The sequence below is a fragment of the Rhea americana genome, unplaced genomic scaffold, assembly GCF_003343005.1.
Source record: "Rhea americana isolate MKP2758 unplaced genomic scaffold, rheAme1 scaffold_132, whole genome shotgun sequence".
NCBI classification, from domain to species: Eukaryota; Metazoa; Chordata; class Aves; order Rheiformes; family Rheidae; genus Rhea; species Rhea americana.
In genome coordinates this window covers 1,805,931-1,829,214 of record NW_028185395.1, presented here as the reverse complement: position 1 = coordinate 1,829,214, position 23,284 = coordinate 1,805,931, and the positions used below count along the sequence as shown (strand labels likewise).

Sequence of the window (23,284 nt, the reverse complement as noted above, 5' to 3'; positions counted from 1 at the left end):
AAAAAGACTGATACCCAGTATTAGAAACAACGTAAAAGGAAGTATGTGTCCCATTTCATTTGTTCTGCTACACAACCTTTGTGTACACTGACCCTTCAGTTAGCTGAAATAAAGACACACTGCTTAAGCCATTCTCTTTCAAGTACCCTACTTTTCCTGCAAGTGGGAATAGATGCAATATACAGCCAACATACAGCAAACAGTAAAGCATTTTCTCTTCACTGGCTGGGGAAGTTACTATGCTTAAAGAAGTATCTGGAGGAAGGGGAAGGGTCTGGAAGAGGGAAGAGAAAAATGTTGGTAGTCCCAACTTGGCTTAGCAAACTGCCTCCTAAGCCTGCCCTGTCCTCTCTGCTGCAGGTGCAGAGCAGAGGAATGGCTGACTCTGCCTGCTTTCCAAGCCCCTCACACAGTTACACAGTGCCATGCAATCTGGACCATAAAGTGAGACCCTACTGTGAAAAAAGGAAATGCTTGTCTCTTAAAATGTCATCATAGACTTTTCTGTGTAACTCTGCCTTTAGGAATCCAGACTGATTACATTCAAATTACAGGTGAAAAGACATCTGGATTTTTTTTTTTTTTAATTAGCAATATTGGAATTCAATCTGGCCACAGACTGTGCTCTGGCCTGAGCAAAGACACGAGGATAGCACAGGCCAAACGGTACTCTCACTAACGCTTCTTCAAAACTGCTGTTTCTGAACAATATTTGAGTAAAGCCTTCTTTTTTTTTTCCTTCAAAAAAGTAACTTCTTTTTGGTCTTTTATTATTGTCATTGATGCTGAGGGACAGAACCCATATCTTGCATTTCAGGAAACAGGGAAAGTCTATGGACAGCTAGCTAGAAAACATTTCCTTAATCAAGAACTGAAAAAACCTAATATGACATTTCTGACAAACAGAAATCTAGACTGTCATTTATAGTCACACTACACTTCAGTGTTTAAATGACATAATAAAAATATGCATACTAGGTATATGCTAATTTCAGTAACACTTTCAAAAGTTTCCCAAAACAGGATTTCTTAATTTATCAACTTTCTAAAATAGTAAGTTCATTAGCCATCTTTGGGGCTGCATGCATTCCAAGTTATAAACTATATGAAAGTCTCAACTTTTTTTACAGACAGGAAAAACACATTTGCTGGAGAGAGATCTGTATTTTGAAAGGATTGATTTTGCCTGCCTATTCCAATGGATTCTTCCAAGAAGGCTTACCTAGAAATTATTGCAAACATGAAAAGCTTCTGTATGATGAGTAATTTGAAAAATCTGAAAAGCATCAGGAAAAGAGAGGCTGACTGCTAGTGCCAACTCACCCTTGGCTACAACAGTGCTAAGGTAATGTTGTAACACAGGAAGTTACAGACAGAAATGGCAGCTTTGCCAGTTTACGTAGCTGTACCACCCAGGCCCGAATTTATTTTTAGCCACCTTACATTGTTGGGCATGTACAGCAACTTGAAGCTCAGAATGAGTCTCCCTTTTCAAAGCTATCCTGAACAACTGCTAATACTAATGCCGAAGATTTTGTTGGTACTATCTTTTTCTGCAGTTCCTGCTGAAGTAAATTCTTCTTCTAAATGTTTGATGTTTATGTTATTTCTCTGTATTCCACAGTTCTGAAAAGTTTTTCTGCTTCTAGTGGACAAAACTTTCTATTTTAGCTAGGCAGTCTCAGTGGGCTTAATGCAAACTATTTCCATTTGCCTCTAACTTTCAGTAGGAATGTAATCTGATATTCAAAAGTAAGAAGCACCCAGAAAAACAAAACACTATTGTTAATAATAGAAACTTCTTGCTCAGCTTCTTTCAAAATAAGACCACTGCTGTACTACGAACTCCAGGCCAAGAGGCCTGTGATGTTTTGAAAAAACAGCTGTACCCTGGAGCCAAACGCTGCCATATGAGCAAGTTCTTTCATGGTTTTAGTGATGTCCTCCTGTTCTACCTTTTATGCAGATCATCTTTACAATTGAGAGCGCAACATAGATTTTGGACAAGGAAAAGGGAGGATGTATGGCAGGGCTCCCATAATATTTATGGAAGATGTCATCACACCAGTTCACAGCTGGGTGCTAGGCTGCATGCAAAACAACTAGATGCAAACAGGAACAGGTTGGAATTTTTGCCTCTACTCTACGGCCAGCCTCACTACCGCTATCTCTGAAGACTGTGATAAATCCACGTTACTGTCACCATTTCCAAACAAGAGGGAAAAATGTTATTTCCTAACGGACTCGCACCTCGTGCACTATTTTCAAACAAGGTATCACAGCTTAAGTTGCACCATCAGTAGAATTTCAGACATAGTCTCCATGCACATACTGCAGACAGCAGTAAAAAAAAAGTAATACAACTCAGTTTATCCTGCAGTGGTAGAAGTTATATTATTTGTTGCATCATTGCGAGTTTAATAACTAGGTTCTTAAGTAGTTGGAAGAAGAAACAGCATTATTAAATCTACTACATACATGGCCCCCAACAAGCAGGGAGGGGTGCTGAGTGAGCTTGCAAAGCTCATATGCACCTTTCCATACAGCCTCTATAGCACTTACTTGGGCTGCAGAATTTAAAAGCTGACAAAGGAATACCGTCACCAGAAAGAAAACGATCAATAAAACAATTAATTCAAATAGAAAGAGTTAACATTTCCTGATTAAGGTATTTCATCCTTAATCTGTTTGACATTTCCAGTTAGAAACAAAGTGACGTAAAGTGACGTAAAAAGATACTGCGATGTTTGTATTTTTCTTTTACTTGTTTGCTTTGCGTGGACCAAAGGAACTGGTGGTGGTGATCCAGGAAAGTGCTGTGGTTTGGAGGGTCAGAAGACTTAACCCATCCCACAGCCAATGTAAAGGCCTAATCCAAAGGCAGTAACATTTTATTACTCATTAAGCACACTTACCTAAGCAATGCAGAAACATTTCCAGGCTCTTTATACTGCCTTCACCTCTAGTACTTGCACTAATAACTATTTTCTGCACTACATACTCTTATTGAAGCAAATCGGGTACACAGTCTTACTGGATAAATAGCATCTCCTGATTCTTGTTCAATATGGAGGTCTTTTACTTAGGCATTTCACAGTCTTTCTATTTAGGCAAGCCAAATTTAATTAACATCTCGCACCACTCTATCTGTCACAGCCTTCTTCAAAATCTAAAACTAAAAGCACAGCTAAACCCCCCTCTTTGGCCTAATACATGAGATTAGTACGTAAAATCAAATATTTTACTGGCTACTTCCAATTGCTTCACAAACAAAGTTAAAGCTTCCTAACAATTTAATTATAGCTTTAAACAAATATGTAAATGTTTACTGATTGCCTAGCAATTATAAACGTTGAACAAAGCTTATACAAATGAGAGGAGTATTTCACACTACAGCTATCTCAAACAGGCAAAGACAACTGTGAGATTTCAGAACTCACATTCATGTAGACTCCTTCAATATAACTACTGCATACTCATGAGTTATAACAGGTATCATAGCAGTACTGGAATAAATCACAGCTGTTCCTTGTATATTTGATTTATATGCTTTCACAAGTAAAATATAGAATTGCTAGAACTAAAAGAGGAAAAAGAACTCCTCTCTCTTTCAGTTTACTTGTGTTTGATACCACTGTGTGTAGAATGACACTCACAGTTTCCCGTGACCTGTCACATACTTAAAAAAATTTTTTTGAAAATAAATGCAAGAAAATTGTACAACCACAGGAACTGAGCAAAGAACAAACATCCTTGAAAACATAAACCCACATTTTTTCTTTTATTGGTTAAACTTTAAGCTGATGATAACCTTTCACGTAATACCAAGGTAATGCTTTGAGAGAAATAGGCTACATTTCCAGAACAACGGACAGATGTTATCAGCCATTAGATACAGTTTAAAAAATGTGTCTGTATGTGTGCGTGTACGTAAACATTATTTATGAGGATTCCAGAATCTGTTTATATACAACTTTGGAATTCCACTGTAATTTCTGTTAACTATCACATCTCTATCTGATCACTGTCTTTCACTTTGTACTGCCTTATGCTCGTTACGCTAGGGAGAAGAGAGTTCTTCTGACATGTTCTCTTATGAATATGTCGATCGTTTCAGATTATCAAGCAGATGAAGAAGTCTTACTAGTAGAGAACAATTTCAACTCTCGCTCTCACACACACACATACACGCACGCAAACACATACATACAGAGCTCGCAGACCAAAAAGAAACATAGACGTGAAAGAAAAACACAGAGGAAACATATTGTACTAAACCATTTGAGCAAATTAAGATCCCTCATTCCATGACAAGGCAATGAAGAAACCTCATTTCTGGCATTTTTTTCTAATGTCATAATATAGCAACTTTTTATCAAATGATATCAAGTGATAAAAGTTCAAAATAAGAAAAAAAAATGTTGTTAGGCCTGTGGAATATCAGAGAACATCATCATATCACTGAACACAAGGTAAAAGATGCCTAAAGCTTCTCACAATCAAATACATTGTGCAACCTCTCTTTTAGGCTTCATTAATTGTTCTGGCCAAGAGTTTGGCCCCTGTGGAATCTCTGGCTGCTTCTCAAGATTGATTTATGCATATTTTATCAGGATTGTTCTGCGGCAGCCAAGATTACATCATATGTGAAATTCTTCTGCAAAGCTAACAAATTATTAAAAATAAAATCACAAATCTTCATTTCTAAAGGGAAGGTCCTCAAATATTACCAATTACATTGGCACTAATCTGAAATGTTCAAATATCACGAATCACATCATACTTGCTTATAATCCAGAGTGTGCATATAAGGGTTGGTGGGTGTGCACGTGCATGTTTAGAAACACTATTCCTCTCTCCTGCCCCAAATAAAACTCTCTGTGGGGTTTTGGGGGGGAGGGGCAGGGCAGGAGTTGTTACTGTTGTCATAAAGATTTTGAACTTTTACAAGTCCTGTTCTCAAGTTTTTTTTTTCCTATATACATGAAGACTCAAATTACCTTTTCTTTCTTAAGGGAAAGTAGAGATTTTCAGACAGATCCTTTAGTAGAGGCTTTTAAAAAATCCTACTCCAAGCATTAACAAGCCTATTTTAAGTGTTGACCTTCAAACTCTACAATTGTTAACTACAGTAAATGACTGATACCAGAGTACCTAAGCACTACATACAACACACGCTATTCAATTTTCCCCTCACTAACCAAAACAGAAAGGCAAGCACCTTCAGAGGGCAAATCATTCTTTCCTAACATGGGCTGAAGGAATGATCATCTGACAGCACCATCTCTTTCTATTGTCTGTGGGAAGGAGCCAAGACAGTTAGCAGATACTTGACATCTAGCTTTTAGATAGCTGAGGGTAGGCAGGATAAAACCTATCCAGAGTTAAGACAAGACTGATTTCATATCTATCACATACAACCTGCTTAAATGTGTGTACAGAGACACAATCAAGTTACCGTGGCTACCTGGATTGCTGTTTGTCAGCTGAGCCATGACAGCTGGCTTTTAACTGAATTCTTAATTCCTCTACTCTGTGAAAAAAACAAGTTGTCTTAAGTCTTCTTCACTAACAAATTAACCAGGTGTATGAGATCAGAGTCCACAGCTCAGTTGATGAGCAAGTAGTTGTTAAGGTACGGTAACTTACTCACTCAAGGTCACATATCCTCAGTTTGTAACAGCTCTGAGAAAAAGACAAAGATGAGTTTATTTAATTTTTCCACTTCCTGGAAAGTACTTTCCTAATGTCTGAACTGTGTAACATGGCCTTTTATTTAAAACAACTCTGTACTTCAAGGTCTTTTTATAAGCTCTGTTCTTTATACAGATGCACGATGCTTCTGGTTACTAAACATAAAGTGATTTAATTTTTGCTCTGAAAAGATACTTAACTTACTTTTTTCACTAAGTAGATAAAGCATTTTACAGATACTATTTTTTCCTATTGGAATAATATGAGTCTCTATTCCTTACATTCTATCTTAAAACTTGTCCTCACACCTTCCTTATCTGATACTCAACTCCTGAGCCTCTCCCAAGGTGGGAGAATGTATCTCTGCTCATCCTTATAATAGATGGTGCTTAAGACACTTCCCAAGAAACACAAAACCTGGATGAAGCTAATCTTGCAGCCAAGCCTGATATATCTGCAAGGAACACCACTATGAAAATATTTTCCAACAATTATGTTTCCTTTCCAGGAAAGGAAATAATGGCAGAGTGGGAGAACACTGTGATTGACACTGCAAGATGATGCACTTCATTTGAAAGAAAAAAAAATCATCATACACTTTAAATTTAGTACAGAGTCCCGGCTTCATGTCTCCCAGGAGCTGCATCATTGTGTCCAGTAACTCACGATTTGAACTAACCAAGAATTCACGGCCACATGCCAGCGCAGCCACATCTGTAAGAGAACACAAAATAGCACCATAAAACTCAGACTTCATACAAAAATGTTAACTATCAGCACAAATAAAAATACAGCAGCTGTGAAGAATGAACTATGACATCTATATAAACTTCACACTATATTAATCTACATAGCAAATATTGATGTTAATATGCTACTGAAGCAGCAAATGGTCACGTTCTGCTTTGGTAGATTCATTCACTTCATTCTTCATTCTACTTTGGTAATTAAAATATGTATTCAGGGTGGCCAGGATTCTAATGATAACACAGTGAATTATGAAACAGAAGGCTGGATTCAAGCAATTCTAGGCAGACATCTGCAAATGATGTGGGTATGAAGCAAAGCTGATTATTATAGGTTCCATTTTAAAGAAACAAAACTGCAGATTGTTTTACGTTTGCTCAGTCCAGAATGACTGGCACACTACACCACTATAACATATGTAAAAAGTCTACTTGAAAGTTCTTTTCCTAGATCTCTATAAGTGCTGCTCATACAAAAACCCAAAGGCAAAAACATTTCCAAAGCCTATGGCTGCAAGGTAAACTTTTCTCAGATATTTTCTCTTGTTCTTGCCCCATACTTTAGGGCTTCCTTAAGTGCCTTAGCGGTATCTGCCAACAACCTAGGCTTGTTTACACTGTGCAACCAGCCAAACCTCCCCCAAATGACTGAAGCAAGGAGTATATAACTAGTGACAGAATCTGGCTCCCTGGCCTCCCATTCAGGTGAAGTTTGGGGATCTCCTGCAGGACACAGCTCTTCCATGTAGCCTCAGTCTCTCTCTCTTGTGCACATATGTTAATGCCCTTTCTAATCTCAGAAAAAAAGCAGAGGTACTTTGGGCATGGCACATAATTAAAGACTGTTATCATAATGTGTGTGTAAGCTCAGCTGTGCTAAGGCTGCACAGAGAACTTCTGGTATTTTCTAACTTCTGAATATTTGGCATTTCATGACCTTAACATTCTTACAATATAACTTTCTAATATACTATTTTAAAGTGTAAATAGTATTAAAATGGCACCAGCTGCATCATATCCTTCATCATATTTGAGATTCAGCAATCTCTTTTCCAATTTATAGAGACAAAGAGAGAAATCTTGACATTATCAAATTCTGTGGCAAAATCTTTATCAACTTCAGTTGATATAGAGGATTTCATTTTGATTCTGATTGACAGAATTCCACCATGCTAATTCCTTCCATGTCAGGCAGAGACACCCCTCTATACAAGCCTTTAAACATTATCTATGTTCAGACTTCACTTTTGTTATTTTTCTTTTCAGTGAAGCAGCTTGAGAGAACTGAATCTCACCTTTACTAGGTACAGTGGCATAATGCTTCATATACTGTTTTTATTACAATCTTTGATGGCACCACAGCACCTGAAGATCACACATTCAAAAAAGCTGCTAATGCAAGACACACTTATTTGTATATATATCCACCGTTTCATCTATCTTGCATCATGTCAGTAATTACTGCCATTTTGACACCTGCCCTGTTTCACCAAAATCCTGATGACGTGGCATCCCCATTTCTAACAGCCTTCCAAATCAAGGGCAGCCATATTAACACAGATCTGTAGCTTCACACTTATTATGCTACTGTAAAGAGACATCTTCTACAAAAGTCAGTTTTTTTGCCTTTTACTTTTTTTAGCATTAAGCATCAGCATTTTAGCATTTAATTATGAAATCTACAGGACAATGAAGCTGGAATCCTTCTGGCGTCAACAACATTCTTAAGAAATTTCAAATTCCTTAAGATCAAACTGATCAACATACATTTTCTGGAACTAATACATCTCAAAGATGTCAATATTATTGGAGATTCAGGAAGTATATTGCTTGATTTTTACAAACTGAGTGAGTTTACATGACTAGCTACTATGTTTTACTTCAGATCGAGCAGAAGTGTTTCAGAACTCAATGCCTCTTGATCATCTAATACTTAATCTTGCCACAGAGTTCAGTTCCTCATAAAAGCGTCAAATCACAGAATCACAACTTTAAGAGACTAGGAAGTCACCCAAAATATCAATATTGACTGGATACTTGATTTTGAAAAAACATACTTACTGCAGTACATATAACTGAATATGTAAATTCCTACTACATGTGTGTGGAAAGCTAACATGAGAGATAACACTAACTTACTTGTTACAATCCCTGCCAAAGCTAATACAAACTGATTTTCATCAGAATCCAAATCCTGCTGCTTCATATCCTCATTTAACGACTTCACAAAGCTGTCCATTGTCTGTGCAGTGATTGTAAAAAACTTTACTGCTTTACTCTGCAAGTGTGAAGGAGAAAGAAAAGATTATACACACTAGAGTAATTACGGTGATTAGATGTTACAGTGAAACTGGACAATTTGCAAAACTATTAAAGCTTCCATTCACTTCATAAAACAACAGAAAATCATAGATATGCCCTGATATTTGAAATTATTACCTCAGAAGAGCATGATAATCTAGTTTATGTTACATTTATTTATAAAATCTTCCAATTGTATATATCTCTCCTAAATCCACAGCTGTACATATCAAACTACAGAACAAATGCTTATTTTCAAAACTGAGGCTATTACTTATTTGCTTTGCAATATGTGCATCAGGTGTTTTGTTTCACATTTACTGGGACCACTACAACTGCATTTTTCAAAACTCTACCTGTAAGCAGTTGAATACTTGACTGCAGCCTGACTTAGTGACTTGACATTAATGTTCCTCAGAAAACCAACGATATACTCAGAAAAAAGTAGAATTCAATTGGACCTGAAAAGGATTAGTGAATTGCTCAGAATGGATGGAGAACAACTGGCTAGGTAGAAGTTCTTCAGAAAAAGGAGGTCTTGCTAGGTCACAGGCTGAATTTAAGTCAATGTCACATGAGAAAGACAATCATTATGCTAGGATGTAAAACAGGAGTACAACATGTAATTATGTTATACAATTTTCTCCACTCAGCACAAGACCTCAGAATTGGAAAAGTGCCTCCATTTCTGGGTATCTCCATTGAAGAATCAGTCCACTAGGAGAAAGCTCAAAGGAAATCAAAGACAATAGTCAGAGATGCAGACAGAACCCACAAAGACTGAAATAACTGTTTCTACTTATCAATAATTCTGACCAACAGAACATTGTTGGAACACTACATCCCAAAGAGCATTCTACTTTTCAAAAAAAAAAAAAAAAAAAAAAGGTAACAGAGTGCCCAAAATGCTAGGTTTCTTGGTGTGTTTAACAATTTCGCCAGTGATTTCATCAAACATCTGAAACTTTCAGTCATTTCCTGCAGCACCCCAATGGAACAGTCAGTTCAAAAGGATGCCTAGAATTAGTCTTTTCATGAGATGCCTGAACTTTTAATCATTCTGCAAACTGACTGAAAATTTTAGTATTTTTGCAAAATTACTGCCTTCACAATCTGTACAAATCTATTGGTAACACTTATTTATTCCTCCACTGGTGCATGTGCACCACATCAAAGACGTATTTTGAGAGGAAACAGGCACAGTTCCTGTGGAGTGATTCCAACTGAGAGTATAAGACATAGGATCAGCCAATATTTAGTTTCTTCACAAATGAAGCTGTGGTCCCAGAATAATAGGAATGAAAGCACTGTGGGGAGAGAGGGGGGAAAAAAAGTGCACTCGTGTAAGTTCTGAATGTATTTATATGGACAATATACCTCAGATATAGTCATTTTATCATAGGCAGTGGCTACAGTTAAAGTAGAGGAGGTGAAAGAAAAAAGACATCCTAGTACTGCAGACTAGTATAAACTATTATAAGCATGTTCATATGAGAATACAAAGCAAACCAAATAGCTGGTATGTTGCACAGAAATCAAGCAAAATTGTTTATTTATCAGTGTCTTGAGGTATAGTTGGTGCATGTCTTTTGAACCTTCTTTCCAAACAGCCATCATTTAACTTGTGTTTGAGGAGCTGGAGCTCTGACCACTCAGGTTTATAAATAGCAAACATTACACACTCTGTGCAGTCTTTAATTAGCTCAACAGTATTTTCGTGGAACTGAAGAATCTGTCACCTATAGATGTGGAGATAATGATTTCTGAGAGCAGCCATAAGGTGCTTGAGCTCAGATAGCACAATGAGCTCTTTGCTGTCCTAAGTAACTCCTGCATTAAAACATCAGTTAACATTCAAAATTGCTGCCTTAAAATATAATCCTGCTTGTCATCATAGCAGGTAGCTGGAGTAGCAGGTACCTTGCAGTATCCAAAATTTCTCTTGTTGAAAAACCCTGATGTCGTTCTAAAAACAAACCTTCAGTTTGTATCTCTGTACAAGAGCCTTCTCATATGAATATCCAGTTGCAGTTTTTTAACTGCAGTCTCTTCAGAAGTAATTTACTTCTTTTTTTCTCATGCAGGTAGGTATCCCAGAAAACTCTCTCTCATGCTGCTGCTTCTGTAGGTGTTTCATCAAGTTCTTTATAGGAATGTTAAGCATGGGCAGAAACACTAGGCAGTTCTTTCCCATTGTCTTGCAAACTGTGTGCGTTCCATCTTAGTTTTGCAGGTTAAGTTTTGACTTTACCAGCTTTTGTGAATACATCCGACGTGAGTGCTGTATTAGTTGTAAACACCATTTCAGTCAAACAATCTTCATTTCTGTAAAACTGTACGGTAGACCTACTTCTGTGTCTGCGCAATAGCTGAAAAAAGCTGAGTGTTGTTCCCTCAGGTATGAAATGATTTTGAACTGATGCCACCCATTCCCACACACTTAAATATGGGTGATACAATTTGAAGTTACTCTTGATGTTCTTACACATTTCTGTAGTTCATAGCACCTTCTGGAGAGGAGAGAGGAAGATGCTACAAGCTATATAACTTGTCCAAATATAAACTAGACAAAAAACTTTGAACGACAATCTCTGCAATATTTTAATAATATGAGTCATTGACAGTTCCAAACTGTGGTTGGTGCAATGCCATGCAATCAATTTATGGTGTTTTTCCTAGAAGTCTTGTTGCAAAATCAGCCATCTTTCTTATCATCTTATTTGACTATTACAAGAAAACAATACCCCAAAACATTGCTATGACCTTTACTAGAACTGTAGCAGTTCAACAGGCTCAAATGGTTGCTAAGAATGTCTGTAGCAGAGGTATTTTGCATTTCAAACTAATCTAGAAACAAAGGTACTGCATCTTCAGTTAGTTTTTTTTTACTCTTAAACAAATCATCACTGTATTTGTCTTGTCTTTTACTTAATTCTACTTAATTTTGATATTCAAGACTGTATTCAGTAAGGCTTCTGCTAATTATACTCTTACTTTGGTAGAAATAAAGTCATTTACATCACTGCAAAAGTGTTTCATTTGTAGGAAACATCCTCTTTCAATACTAAGTCTCACAAGTCAAATAACAACGGTTAGTCCCTGAAAAGATTGTCTTCTTTCTGTTATAAACTGTTCTGAAAATATGGCATGTGGTTTTACACTGCTTTTCTGTTATGTGGAGGGGTTTTTTTAGTATCTGCTTGGCTGTAAAGATTCTGTATTTTTTAACTGCTTTACATAGATGTTTTTCCTTAGTAACTGCTTCTGCTTGAATCTTGAATGACCACAAGGTATCACTGTACAGTTTTCTGATATCCAATGTGAAGTTATACATTGTACTTTGGTGCACCAAATCTGGAAAAGCCTTTACAAAAACACTATCTTAGTGATTAAAATGAGCTAATCTTATTCACTCATCTGAAAAGTCAAGCCAGAAGGAACTGTAGCATCAGTTCATTCATCTCCAACACAACAATTCCAAATCATGTTGGCTACATGACTGAAAACCATGTTCTTATTGGGCATGCACCTTTCATCCTTCCTAATTCCGTCTGCTGCACTTGGCAGTGAAAAAGTGTTAATTATGTTACTGCCACTATCTTTAGCTGTTGGGTTTTTGTCTTTTTTAATAAGCTACCTGTCCATGTTTAACACTGAACTTTTAATAAGATTCACTACACTCTGAACAGCTAGGTTCTCTAAATATCCAGACTCATGCAAGTGTTAGGGCAGCACAAATATTATATTATGGTGCATGTTTAAAGGAGTTCAAAATTGACAGCTGTATCTTCATTCCATGGAATAGCTCCTCCAAGCTCTCTGTAGGCACAGGAGCCACTCCATGTACACAGTATTATTCTCTTTCACTGCTAGTCAGTTTGTAGAGATATTTACATTATGCTAGCTACAGCTTTGCTTTCAGTTTAACCATGTGTGATAGGAAAAAGGTAATCTTTTTTGGCAACATAAAAAATAATTATTGTATTTATTCCTAGCTTGCTGTATGTTAAATAATTGTTCCAATATTTCTTAAATAAAAATAGGCAGTCCTCAGGGAATATATAATTCAAGAAACATTTTTGCTGTTCAATCAGCTTCTGACATACACCTTTTTGTTAAAATGCATTACAGAACACAGTACTTATTTTAAATACCTAACAGCATTAACATTGGTAAGTAGTCACCTGCTATACTTACTCCTCCTAGAATGCTTTTAACTGCTTCCTCATTGCTAGATACACCCCACAACAAGGTGCATACTGCTGCACCCATTTCTGTGCAATACTCTGCCTGCTGCAGGAGCTGCTGCTTGGCCTCGTTCAGGTGCTGCCGGAGGTCTAATTTCTCCTGAAATAGCATAAGGAAATTTTGGTTGCACTTCATGTCAGCCCACATATGTTTCTAGGCTGACAGGAAACGATATCATAGCCTCCTAAGAAATGGGGGACAAATTCACAGCAGTTCCAGATACATACTTTCTCTTCAGAACTATATCTAAGTAGTAAGTATATTGTGGAGGCTGACAGTAACCAGAAGCCTGTCCACAAGGTCAGACCAAGTGACACGCTGAGACTGAGCGGCACCTAGAGCAGTCTGATAGGAAAATCTGCTCTTCCTACACAAATAGCTACATGTCTCTTTGAGAGAGAATGGATTTCAGAAGCAGAGGTCAGCTTTCCCAGACACTTGCAAAGGATACTGGAATCATCTTTTAGGGAGGAAGGGTTGTTTTGTTTTTCAAATTGGACTTCTGTCTCAACTATTGTAGTAGAGTAGCTGAGGATCTATGATAAACCCTTTTGCCTCTTCCATCTTCTTTCCACTGCCATATTCCTGACCAGCAGTGGCAAAGTAGGACCAACTCCCCGAAGAAAGCCTACTGTTTGAAGTTTGGAAGCCTTTCACACTTCTGTGAAGTGGGGTTTGAGTGGGGTGATATCAGACAGTGCTGCAGGGAAAAAGATAAAGGCCTATCAAGAAAAATGAGGTTAGTTTAAGGATTAAGAGAGACAGAATTACCACTCACAGGTCAAAAGAATAGAAGGATTGTGCTCTGTCCACTTTGTGGGCAAGTGATTTTCAGATTCAGCACAGAAAACAGCCTCCTCTCCCCACCCTCCCTTGCACATTTGGTTATCAGGATGAAGTCTGGGGAAATGAGAACAGATCTTTTTTATGTCAAGTAAAAAGAACAGAACTTTCAACTAAATATTCCCATCCAGATTTTAAAATAAATACTTTGTCATTTTAGGGGGTCATCTCATTATTTTAAAGTTGTGGGTTTGGAAAGAATAGAAAGGTAAAGTCATCTAAAAATTTATGTAACATGACATCACCAGTACAATGTTACTTGTCTTCTGTTTGTCATCAATTATTTACGTCAACATTTAACTGCTGTATCACACACACTAAGTATGTAGAAAATAATTCAGAAACTATATGCCTATCTTTTCTCTGGAGTCTCTTTCACTTTGTAGTTTAATATATACAAAAGATTGACACTGCTGATTTCTTGGGACCTCCATGCCTACAGAAAGTCACTTATTTCCTTATACTTTATTCATTTTTATGCAAGTTAGCCAAATTTATCTTTTATGTAACTCACTAGCAAACTTACCAGCTCTACTGCCACCATGTGCACCAACAAAATGTCCGCAGGCATCTTCCTGTCTATCCCCTGTATTCTCCCTCACACTCTTTTCTGTATTGTCGTCTTAGGTAAATATATCTTTTAATACATCTTCTTTGTTGTTTGCATTTGGGTGCTAATGCTAATTAGTAAGACATATAACTCTGGGATACTATAGCTAGATACCCAAACAAGAATACAAATCCACTGCAAGAAATGTCAGAATTTTAAACAGATCATAAGCAACATTAGAATCAAGTTACAGAATGAGGAAAAAATATTACATGCAAGGACCAGGAAAATAAATTGAGCAAAAGCAAATAACAGAGCTGGAAGAAACATTCCTGAAGGAGCTCACGTCCCTAAGCAATCAGTATGCTATGCAACACCACCATCTTCAGGAAAGGGTCAAGCCACAGGAACACAACAGTGCTTAAGTACCTGACTATGAAATGACAAAGATGACCGACATCAGCCAAGAGTAACATACGCACTTCAAGTTATGCTCAGGTTCAGGAAGCACTGTAATTCTCTAAAATAGTGATACATCAAGCCAAAGAAATTTTAGAATGTGAAATGTTGATTTATGATCACCTAATAAAAGGTCACTGCCTAACTAGAGATGCATTTATTTATATTAATTTCAGTGAATCATTTCCTTGTCCTTCACAGGATAAATACGTAGAAAATAATTCAGAAACTATATGCAAGGATGCCTATAGTAGAACAGCAATACAACAGTAACCAAGTGAAAAATACTGTGCAGAGTGATTAACAGGAACAAACAATCACACATATACATACACAACCATCTTTTATCCTGAAGAGCTAAAGGATTTCATAACTTATATAAGTACAATCCATTCAAAGAAACTACTTGGGAGGCATACATCTGATTTAGACAACCAGTGTCTACTGCACAGCACTAAACATATAGGAAGAAGAGCTTTGATCGGGAACACTAAGACGAACAGACTACTTTTACTAAATGATCCACGCTTTAATTAAAATTTTCATCCAAAAGGAATCACAGACCTAAACCACCTGCCATTTATTTTGCAATATTAACATGAATAACAGGCTAGTATCTAAAGTAGAAACATTAAATATTACAGAAATTTCATCCTGGATGCTCAGACCTGGGATTAGGGACCTAGGTGCACAGCAAAACTAACCGAGTTAGTGACCACAGAATTGCAATATCTATTCCGGAAAATACTTATTTTGAAGTAAGCAACATTCAAACAGATAGCTGTTCCATAATACCACCTCATTTTACATTCATATAAAACTTCACTCCAGAATGACTTGTTCACACAGACCTGCTCTAACATCACACTTCTTAATTTTTCATTGATTTCTTTTTAAAAATGAAATCAATCCTCTAGGTTCACCTGACTTTCTGCAGTCCCAAAGCTGGAAGACACTAGCTCCAGAACCCTAAGGAAATGAATACCTGGTAACTACTGAAGACAGTAAGCAGCTCCATGGAAATGAATTTTTGCAGTAAATTATCACAACTGATTCTCACGTCGCTCTCAAAAATTAAACAGCTAGCCTATGTGATCCTATTTGAACAATGACAGAAGATCCACAGCCTGAAACGATGCGATCTTACTAATTCCCTCATTGTTAAGAATCTCCTCTCTTTTTATAGTCACTAAATTCAATACTGACACTACAAAAGGAGCTGTGTAGTTCTTTGGTTCATGGTTACATATGCCAATTGGATAAATAGGTGTATTGACAAAGACTATTAAAATGTATAGTCTCTGCCAAAAAGCCTGAAATGAAGTTCTGTAAACTGCACCTCACACAGTATGGAAATTAGAGAGATCTATGTATTCGTGGAATAGCTATATGTACAAGTGGGAGGCCTGTTAATTATACACATTAAATATTTTTGGTACCACATTACATATACTACCATATTATATTTTATCTGGTTATAATATTGATCCTTTTGCTCTAGAAATATCAGAAAATAAAAAAATTCAAGTAATTATGAACTTGTAGGCAGTAATCTACTCATCACCTATGTAAACCCCAGACTGTTTTCTAAGGACTATGGAGATACTGTGTGACATGCACAAGAAAATTTGATCATTACTGCTGTTGTTAGTAAAATTCAAGCATACAAACATCAGTATTCTGTCTGACAGTAAATATACCTTTTTCTCTCTCATGTAATCTGCCTGGGCTGTTTCTAGGCGGGCTCTGAAGTGTTCACAATCCATTTTCAGCTGCTCTATTTCCTCCTCCTTTTTCTCCATGTCTGTGATAAAATAAATTAGATAAATGAAATAATAAGTTATGCCCAACTGACTTACACTAAAGAAAAATGAATCTTCCAAATGCAATATTAATGATGGTGCTTTAAATATTTGCTTGTGTTAGACATCCTCCTCGTGGCTGAACTGGTATATAACAATTTGTCACACTTCTTACAAAACAGTTCTTACTGTTTCGTAAGTTCTTACACAGTTCTTACAAAAACTCAATGAATATGATGTTTCCAACTTGAAAAATGGAGAATCAGAAATAATCATGCCTGGCTATTAAACACTGTTCATTAGTATGATACAATCTTGGAACAGAACTCCATTTTACTTTGGGATTTTTTAAAATACAGTTAATTTTCTACTTTTTATTGGCTTTCATGACCTGCAGATTTCCGGTATCTCTGAAGTTCAGTTGAAGGCACAGTGAAAATCTAAGTAAAAGAATGACAAATCAATCGGAACTCAGTGGTTCAATATATGATGTACAAATTATGAGAATAATAAAAACGTAATGCAATTCAAATATTTTCAATTAATGTTTATAAAGTATATAAGAATGTTAAACTCTTTCAGTGACAACCAAAATTTATCCATGATTCCATTAAAAATGAGTCTCTGATGTTATCAGAAACACATTTTACTTCAGATGCTTTATTTTAATGAATGCAAATCTAGTGAAAAATGCTGTATTTCAAGATCTTAATGTCCGTTTTAAAAAATGCACTTTGAAAAGTATTTTTAACAATTATTGAGGTTTACCTAGATTTTATGTATTTTTTTTTAAAAAAAAACATGGTTCTGGATGCTTAGTGTATATACCAAAAAAGAAAGACATTTCAGTAATTCCAAAAAGTAATGTCCAAATAGCATCTCCTGTAATTTTTGCTGCCTGTTTAAAAGACAAGAGATACTTAACTTCAAGCTTCATACCACTGATCATGAATGCAAGTTCATGGCCTAACATACTTCATATATTATGCCTTACATGAGGTTAATTCTTTTAGAAATGTATTTACCAAAAGAAAAAAAAAGCTGATCTAATTACATAATAAAAAGATACCATAATAAAAATACAGACTTCATTATCAAAAGGGATTCTATTCTCACAGTTTATTTAGTAATTCTACATTATTTGGAAATAAATTTCTTTTCTCACCCTAATCAACAAAATGTTGATTATCACAAATATACAAGCACATTGCTTTGAACGGCCAGTATAAAAGAATCATAGAATCACAGAATGGTTGACATTGGAAGGGACCTCTGCAGATCATCTCATTCAACATCCCTTGCTCAAGCAGGGTCACCTAAAGCACATTGCATAGGATCATGTCCAGGCAGGTTTTGAGTACTTCCAGAGAAGGAGACTCCACAGCCTCTCTGGGCAACCTCTGCTAGTGCTCTGTCACTCTTATAGCGAAGTTTTTCCTTGTATTAAGGTGGAACTTCCTGTGTTTCAATTTGTGCCCGTTGCCTCTTGTCCTGCTGCTGGGCATCACTGAAAATAGTCCAGCCCCTCTGACACCCTCTCTTAAGGTATTTGTGTACACTGATACAATCCCCTCTCAGTCTTCTCTTGTCCAGGCTGAAGAGGCCCAGCTCTCGCAGCTTCTCCTTGTAAGAGAGATGTTCCAGGCATCTCTAATCATCTTTGTAGCCCAATGCTGGACTCTCTCCAGTAGTTTCATGTCTCTCTTGTACTGGGGAGCCCAGATCAGACACAGTAAAAAGCTGGTAATTTAACTACCATTATATTTTTAAAAATACATAGAACATGTTTCCATTCAGCCTTTGGGTGATTCTAAGCCATGAACACTAAGACTTCCCTTTAACAGTAACTATAGAGGTGAGGCAAGGGTCTACTTCTAGGAAACAGGTATGTGCTACAGCATGCTCAAGTTTTCAGTTCTTTTCAACCTGCAAGCCAAAGGAAAATACCAAAAATGAAGGTGAGAATGAACTGATTGAGTTTTTGAGAAACTCTGGTTAGTGATAGGAAACTTTCTGTCTTGAGTGAAGGTCCACATGTTCATTCACCCTGTGAGTTACTCAAAGCTGTGTCCCTAGCACTCATTATTATGCAGAGGTGGGTCTCAGAGTACTTCACCTGGCAAAGAAATCCATACAGCTTGAATCATAGTAGGGTATATTCCGCTCATCAGTGGCAGACCAAGAACCTTTCTCCTAAATAAATACACCCAGCGGAACTCAATGCCCAACGAAAACTTCTTGTGCTGGATGGGACAAGCTCTTTTGAATGAAAAGAATCATTTTCTACCTTTTCAAAGGTAGGATCTACCTTGACTGCAATATCAGCACAGCTAACAGACACACAAATATATCACTTCCTTCACCAGTAGACTTCAAGGGTCCAGAAACCAAAACCAAGCCAGGAGATGGGAAATAGTATTAACAGTTCCCCGCTGCATGTATCTTTTGAAGACCTCTGGATAAAAGAAGGATGCATCAGCCTCCTTTAAGGTATCAGTAAAAGTAAGGGCAAGTGCAGAGTTCTGCACCTATGGAGGAATAACCTCATGCACTAGTACAGGCTGGGGGCTGACCTGCTGGAGAGCAGCTCTGCAGAGAAGGACCTGGGAGTGCTGGTGGAAAAGCTGACTACGAGCCAGCAATATGCCCTTGTGGCCAGAAAGGCCAATGGTCTCCTGGGGTGCGTTAAGGAAGAGTGTAGGTCAAGGGTCAAGGGAGGTGATCCTGCCCCTCTACTCAGCCCTGGTGAGGCCTCGAGTGCTGCGTCCAGTTCTGGGCTCCCCAGTACAAGAGAGACATGGAGCTACTGGAGAGAGTCCAGTGTAGGGCTACAAAGGTGATCAGAGGGCTGGAGCACCTGCCCTATGAGGAACAGCTGCGAGAGCTGGGCCTCTTCAGCCAGGGGAAGAGAAGACTGAGGGGGGATCTGATCAATGTGTACAAGTACCTGAAGGGAGGGTGTCAAGGGGATGGGGCCAGACTCTTCTCAGTTGTCCCATGCGAAAGGATATGAGGCAATGGGCAGAAATTGAAGCACAGGAAGTTCTGCCTGAACATAAGGAGAAATTTCTTCACTGTGAGAGTGATGGAGTACTGGACCAGGTTGCCTAGAGAGGTTGTGGAGTCTCCTTCTCTGGAGATATTCAAAACCCACCTGGTTGCAACCCTGTTTAACATGCTCTAGGTGACCCTGCTCGAGCAGGGAGGCTGGACTAGATGATCTCCAGAGGTCCCTTCCAACCTTACCCATTCTGTGATTCTGTATAGGGGTGTTTTCTGTCAAGGAAGACTAGATTTACATTCATTCTAAAGAGAAACAAAAAAGGTAACATTGTAAGTTGATGCAAATAAACCCGTTTCTAACTATGCCTCATCCCTGAGCTCCGCTTATTATGTTCAGTCAGTTTGCCTAGCTGTGCACTCCGTTGCTCTAAAGAGAATTCAAAGGTGGATGCACTAATCCCAACATTCAACACTGTCTTGACAGAGGCAGTAGAATGAGCACCAGCCAGATTACTGACATTACATACTGTAGCTGTGCTGCTCATCACCTGCACAGTGTCGTCTGCTCAACAGGTTCTCTCACTGGTTCCAAGCACCGATCCCCTGGTGAGAAAGTTCCTTCCCTTCCAAGACTAAAATCTTGAGGCTCAGTCTGTCTATCTCACCCCAGCAAAGAAGAAGCTTTCACTATCAACCTGGATGAGCAAGGAACATGAAATGGCATTCTTATGTAAACATGAAATATGACTCTACCACTGCAGTGGTAAATCTGACTCTAGGAAGAAGTGACACTTGCCCCTACAAGAATAAATATATAGATGACAGGTTCAAAAGCAGAACAAGGCACTGGACGTGAGTGAAGTACAAAGAGGCACACATTCCAGGCCACGTGGGCTCATTCTCATCCATGCTACAGGTTATATTAGGAGATTTTCTAGACCAGTGATCCAATCTCAAAGCTCTGGCAAGCGAAGAACTGAGTAGAGTCACAATGAATGTCTATGAGTGATGGAATTCTAATTCCACTCATTCAAGCACTGGAATAATGTTATATGCATTTTTTTGCCTTCCAGGAGACCAAGTTCCACTGAACAGAGGCATAGTAATACAGAAATACTCTTTTCAAAGACTCCTGGAGCCAACCACTTTTCTGAGGATGGTAGTAAGAACAAAACAGACTATCTATAATAGCTTATAACATGGTTCAACTTACTTAATTCAAGAGCCTCCAGTTTCTGGAATGTCCCCAAGATATCCCCATTCAGTATTTTGGGTAAGAAATCCCGCAATTGCATAACTTCCGTTGTCAGCCTTTCCAAATCCCTCCTTTTAACTTTAACAAAGTCATCTTCGGTTTCAGTCTTCTGAAATGCACAAAGACATTATTACTGCTCTAAGTGCTCTTCACTTTGTATCCCTTCTCTCAGAAAAAAAATATTCCTCCATATTATATAATTTCAGAAATTTAGAACCTTATTTTAAGAGAACTAGCTAGTAATAACCCAGACCAAGAGTCTCTGAGACTTTTTGACTTTAATCTAATTTTTGCCACTGTGGCCTACAGCAAATCATATTACCCCTCTGCATCTGCTTTTTTCATCTCAAATGTGTGTAGGATACCTCAGAATTCTGTAAAAAACGATTTGATATTCACGTTTGAAAACATGAACAGCTACACATACTCTAAGCCACTGTTTTGAGGCTGTTCTAAGGCGCACACCTAACTTCTGAACTAACAAATATTTGCAACATGCTCAGCCATCTTGCTGAATTATAACAGTTCTTTCAAAGAAAACAGGTTTTGCTCCTCACAAAAGATGAATTAGTTAAAAAATACATAATACACAATCCAATCAAAAATAAAAGTAATGTAATCCTGAGTGGAGACAGGAAAGACGTTTACTAATTTTCTCTTGTGCCAAATTATTTGCTATAACTTTAAAGCCACAGTCCAAGAAAATGGGCATTAATTTTAAAATAAGGTAGAAATTTCTGTACCAAAAAAATAAACTTCCATTTCTGTATATATATGTGCACACCGCTGTATCTTGCAAAGGCTACCATATATCCACAATAACACAGTGAAAGGTTTAATTTCCTTTGCTCAAAATATTAACTATTAAGTATGCTTTCATAAAACAAAATTACAACATATCAAAGCACTGTTTCTTTTTTTGAGAATGGTGTAGAAACATTGAGATCCCTTCTCTAAATGATCACATCTTCTCTGTTCAGAGGGAAGAGGACACTACAGAACTATGAAAGAAGCTGTCTCCTAAAGATACTAAATATATCATCTCCACAGTCTCAAGTCCAGCTACATGAGACAAATGAAGACTATTAACACTAGTATCTTTTTCAGTCCAACAGAAAATGCCACCTTGACATCATTTGTGATCATTTTCTACAACTTTCTTTTCTCTTTTTGCTTCTCTAGTTCCTCAAGTTAAACATTTCCTTCCATTTTTTGCTTGATAATCTATTTGTTTCCCAGTTCTCTTCCATACCCATATAGTTCTAGGCACATCAGCCTTCTCGGTTCAGAGGACACAGAGCAGCAATAAAGATATGGAAGAGCAATATTTATTTGAACTTTGATTGTATGTTCTAAGCTGCATTTACAAAGTGCTTACAGAAAGGTTAGGATGCCCAAGTACCATCACACTACAGAATGCAGAAAAACTAGAACTCATTCAGATCTCAAGAATGTACTGAATGGGGGCAGAAACACATGGCCAGAGGACTCTCAAGCAACAGTACCACTTGTGTCAGCAAACAGATGCTCAGACAGGACGGTCAGGGAGACCATTCAGTATTACTCAAAATTATGGGGCAAAATTTGGTATAGGCATTGAAAATAGCTCTATCCTCTAGCAGAAGCTAAATTCAGATAAAACATGCTACTGAAATATTAGGCTCATCTATATTTCTCAGTGTAAACATCTTTGCAATACTGCAGTTCTAGCAGACAAGTTTTATCTTCTCCACTTAAGCAGCTACTCAACATCTCCCAGGCACTACAACATTAAGTTAAAAACAAGCACAACAATGAAAAGAAGTTTCCTGTTCAGCCCCTTACAGTAATGACAGTTGACTGGACATAGGAAATCTGACTTCCGTCCTCACAGATTTCTTGGCCAGTGATCAAGTTTGGCCAAATCAGTTTTGCACCTTAGTTCACAACCTCTATGACTTGAATCCTACCTCCCTGCCCAGCAGGGTGGCTGAACAGGGCACCAAAACCACATCTGTGTGCAACACCCCAGCACGTAACCTCAGCCGGCCTATTCTCAAATCTTCACTAACCCCCCATAGGATGCTGAGGGTGGTCACTTAACCTCCATTACACCATTTCTGTGACACATCTCCCCTTTAAAAGGCGGACTCTCTTCCACAGATGTTTCACAAGTCGACAGGAAGCTTGCACTGCGCCTCGTGATTCCTAAACACGAGTCACAGGAGCGCAGGCTGACACTGAGGGCCCCAAGCAAGGGGCCAGTGCGGGTCATGAGACTCTAAGCAAGGGCCCCCGGGGCGAGCTCGCACGTCAAGCTGCCGCAGTGTGGTACCAGCCCTGCCCTGTCGGGCACCCGCCCTCCCAGGGCGCTCGGCTGCGCAGCGCCGCCCTCGCCGGCGCC

The 23,284-nt window shown here is 38.0% G+C and overlaps 1 protein-coding gene across 1 annotated transcript in view; it reads right to left on the bottom strand.

Annotated features, from left to right (window-relative positions):
- HSF2BP (heat shock transcription factor 2 binding protein) overlaps positions 1–23,155 on the bottom strand; it is a 31,898-nt gene extending 8,743 nt beyond the window's left edge. The window contains exons 1-6 of the mRNA XM_085297953.1: positions 22,985–23,155; positions 20,860–21,010; positions 16,542–16,645; positions 12,939–13,088; positions 8,580–8,718; positions 6,291–6,408 (exon numbers count right to left, since the gene is read on the bottom strand). Coding sequence (XP_085154079.1) covers positions 6,291–6,408; positions 8,580–8,718; positions 12,939–13,088; positions 16,542–16,645; positions 20,860–21,010; positions 22,985–23,155 — 833 coding nt within the window. The remainder of the gene's footprint in view (positions 1–6,290; positions 6,409–8,579; positions 8,719–12,938; positions 13,089–16,541; positions 16,646–20,859; positions 21,011–22,984) is intronic.
- Between the last annotated feature and the right edge of the window lie 129 nt (positions 23,156–23,284).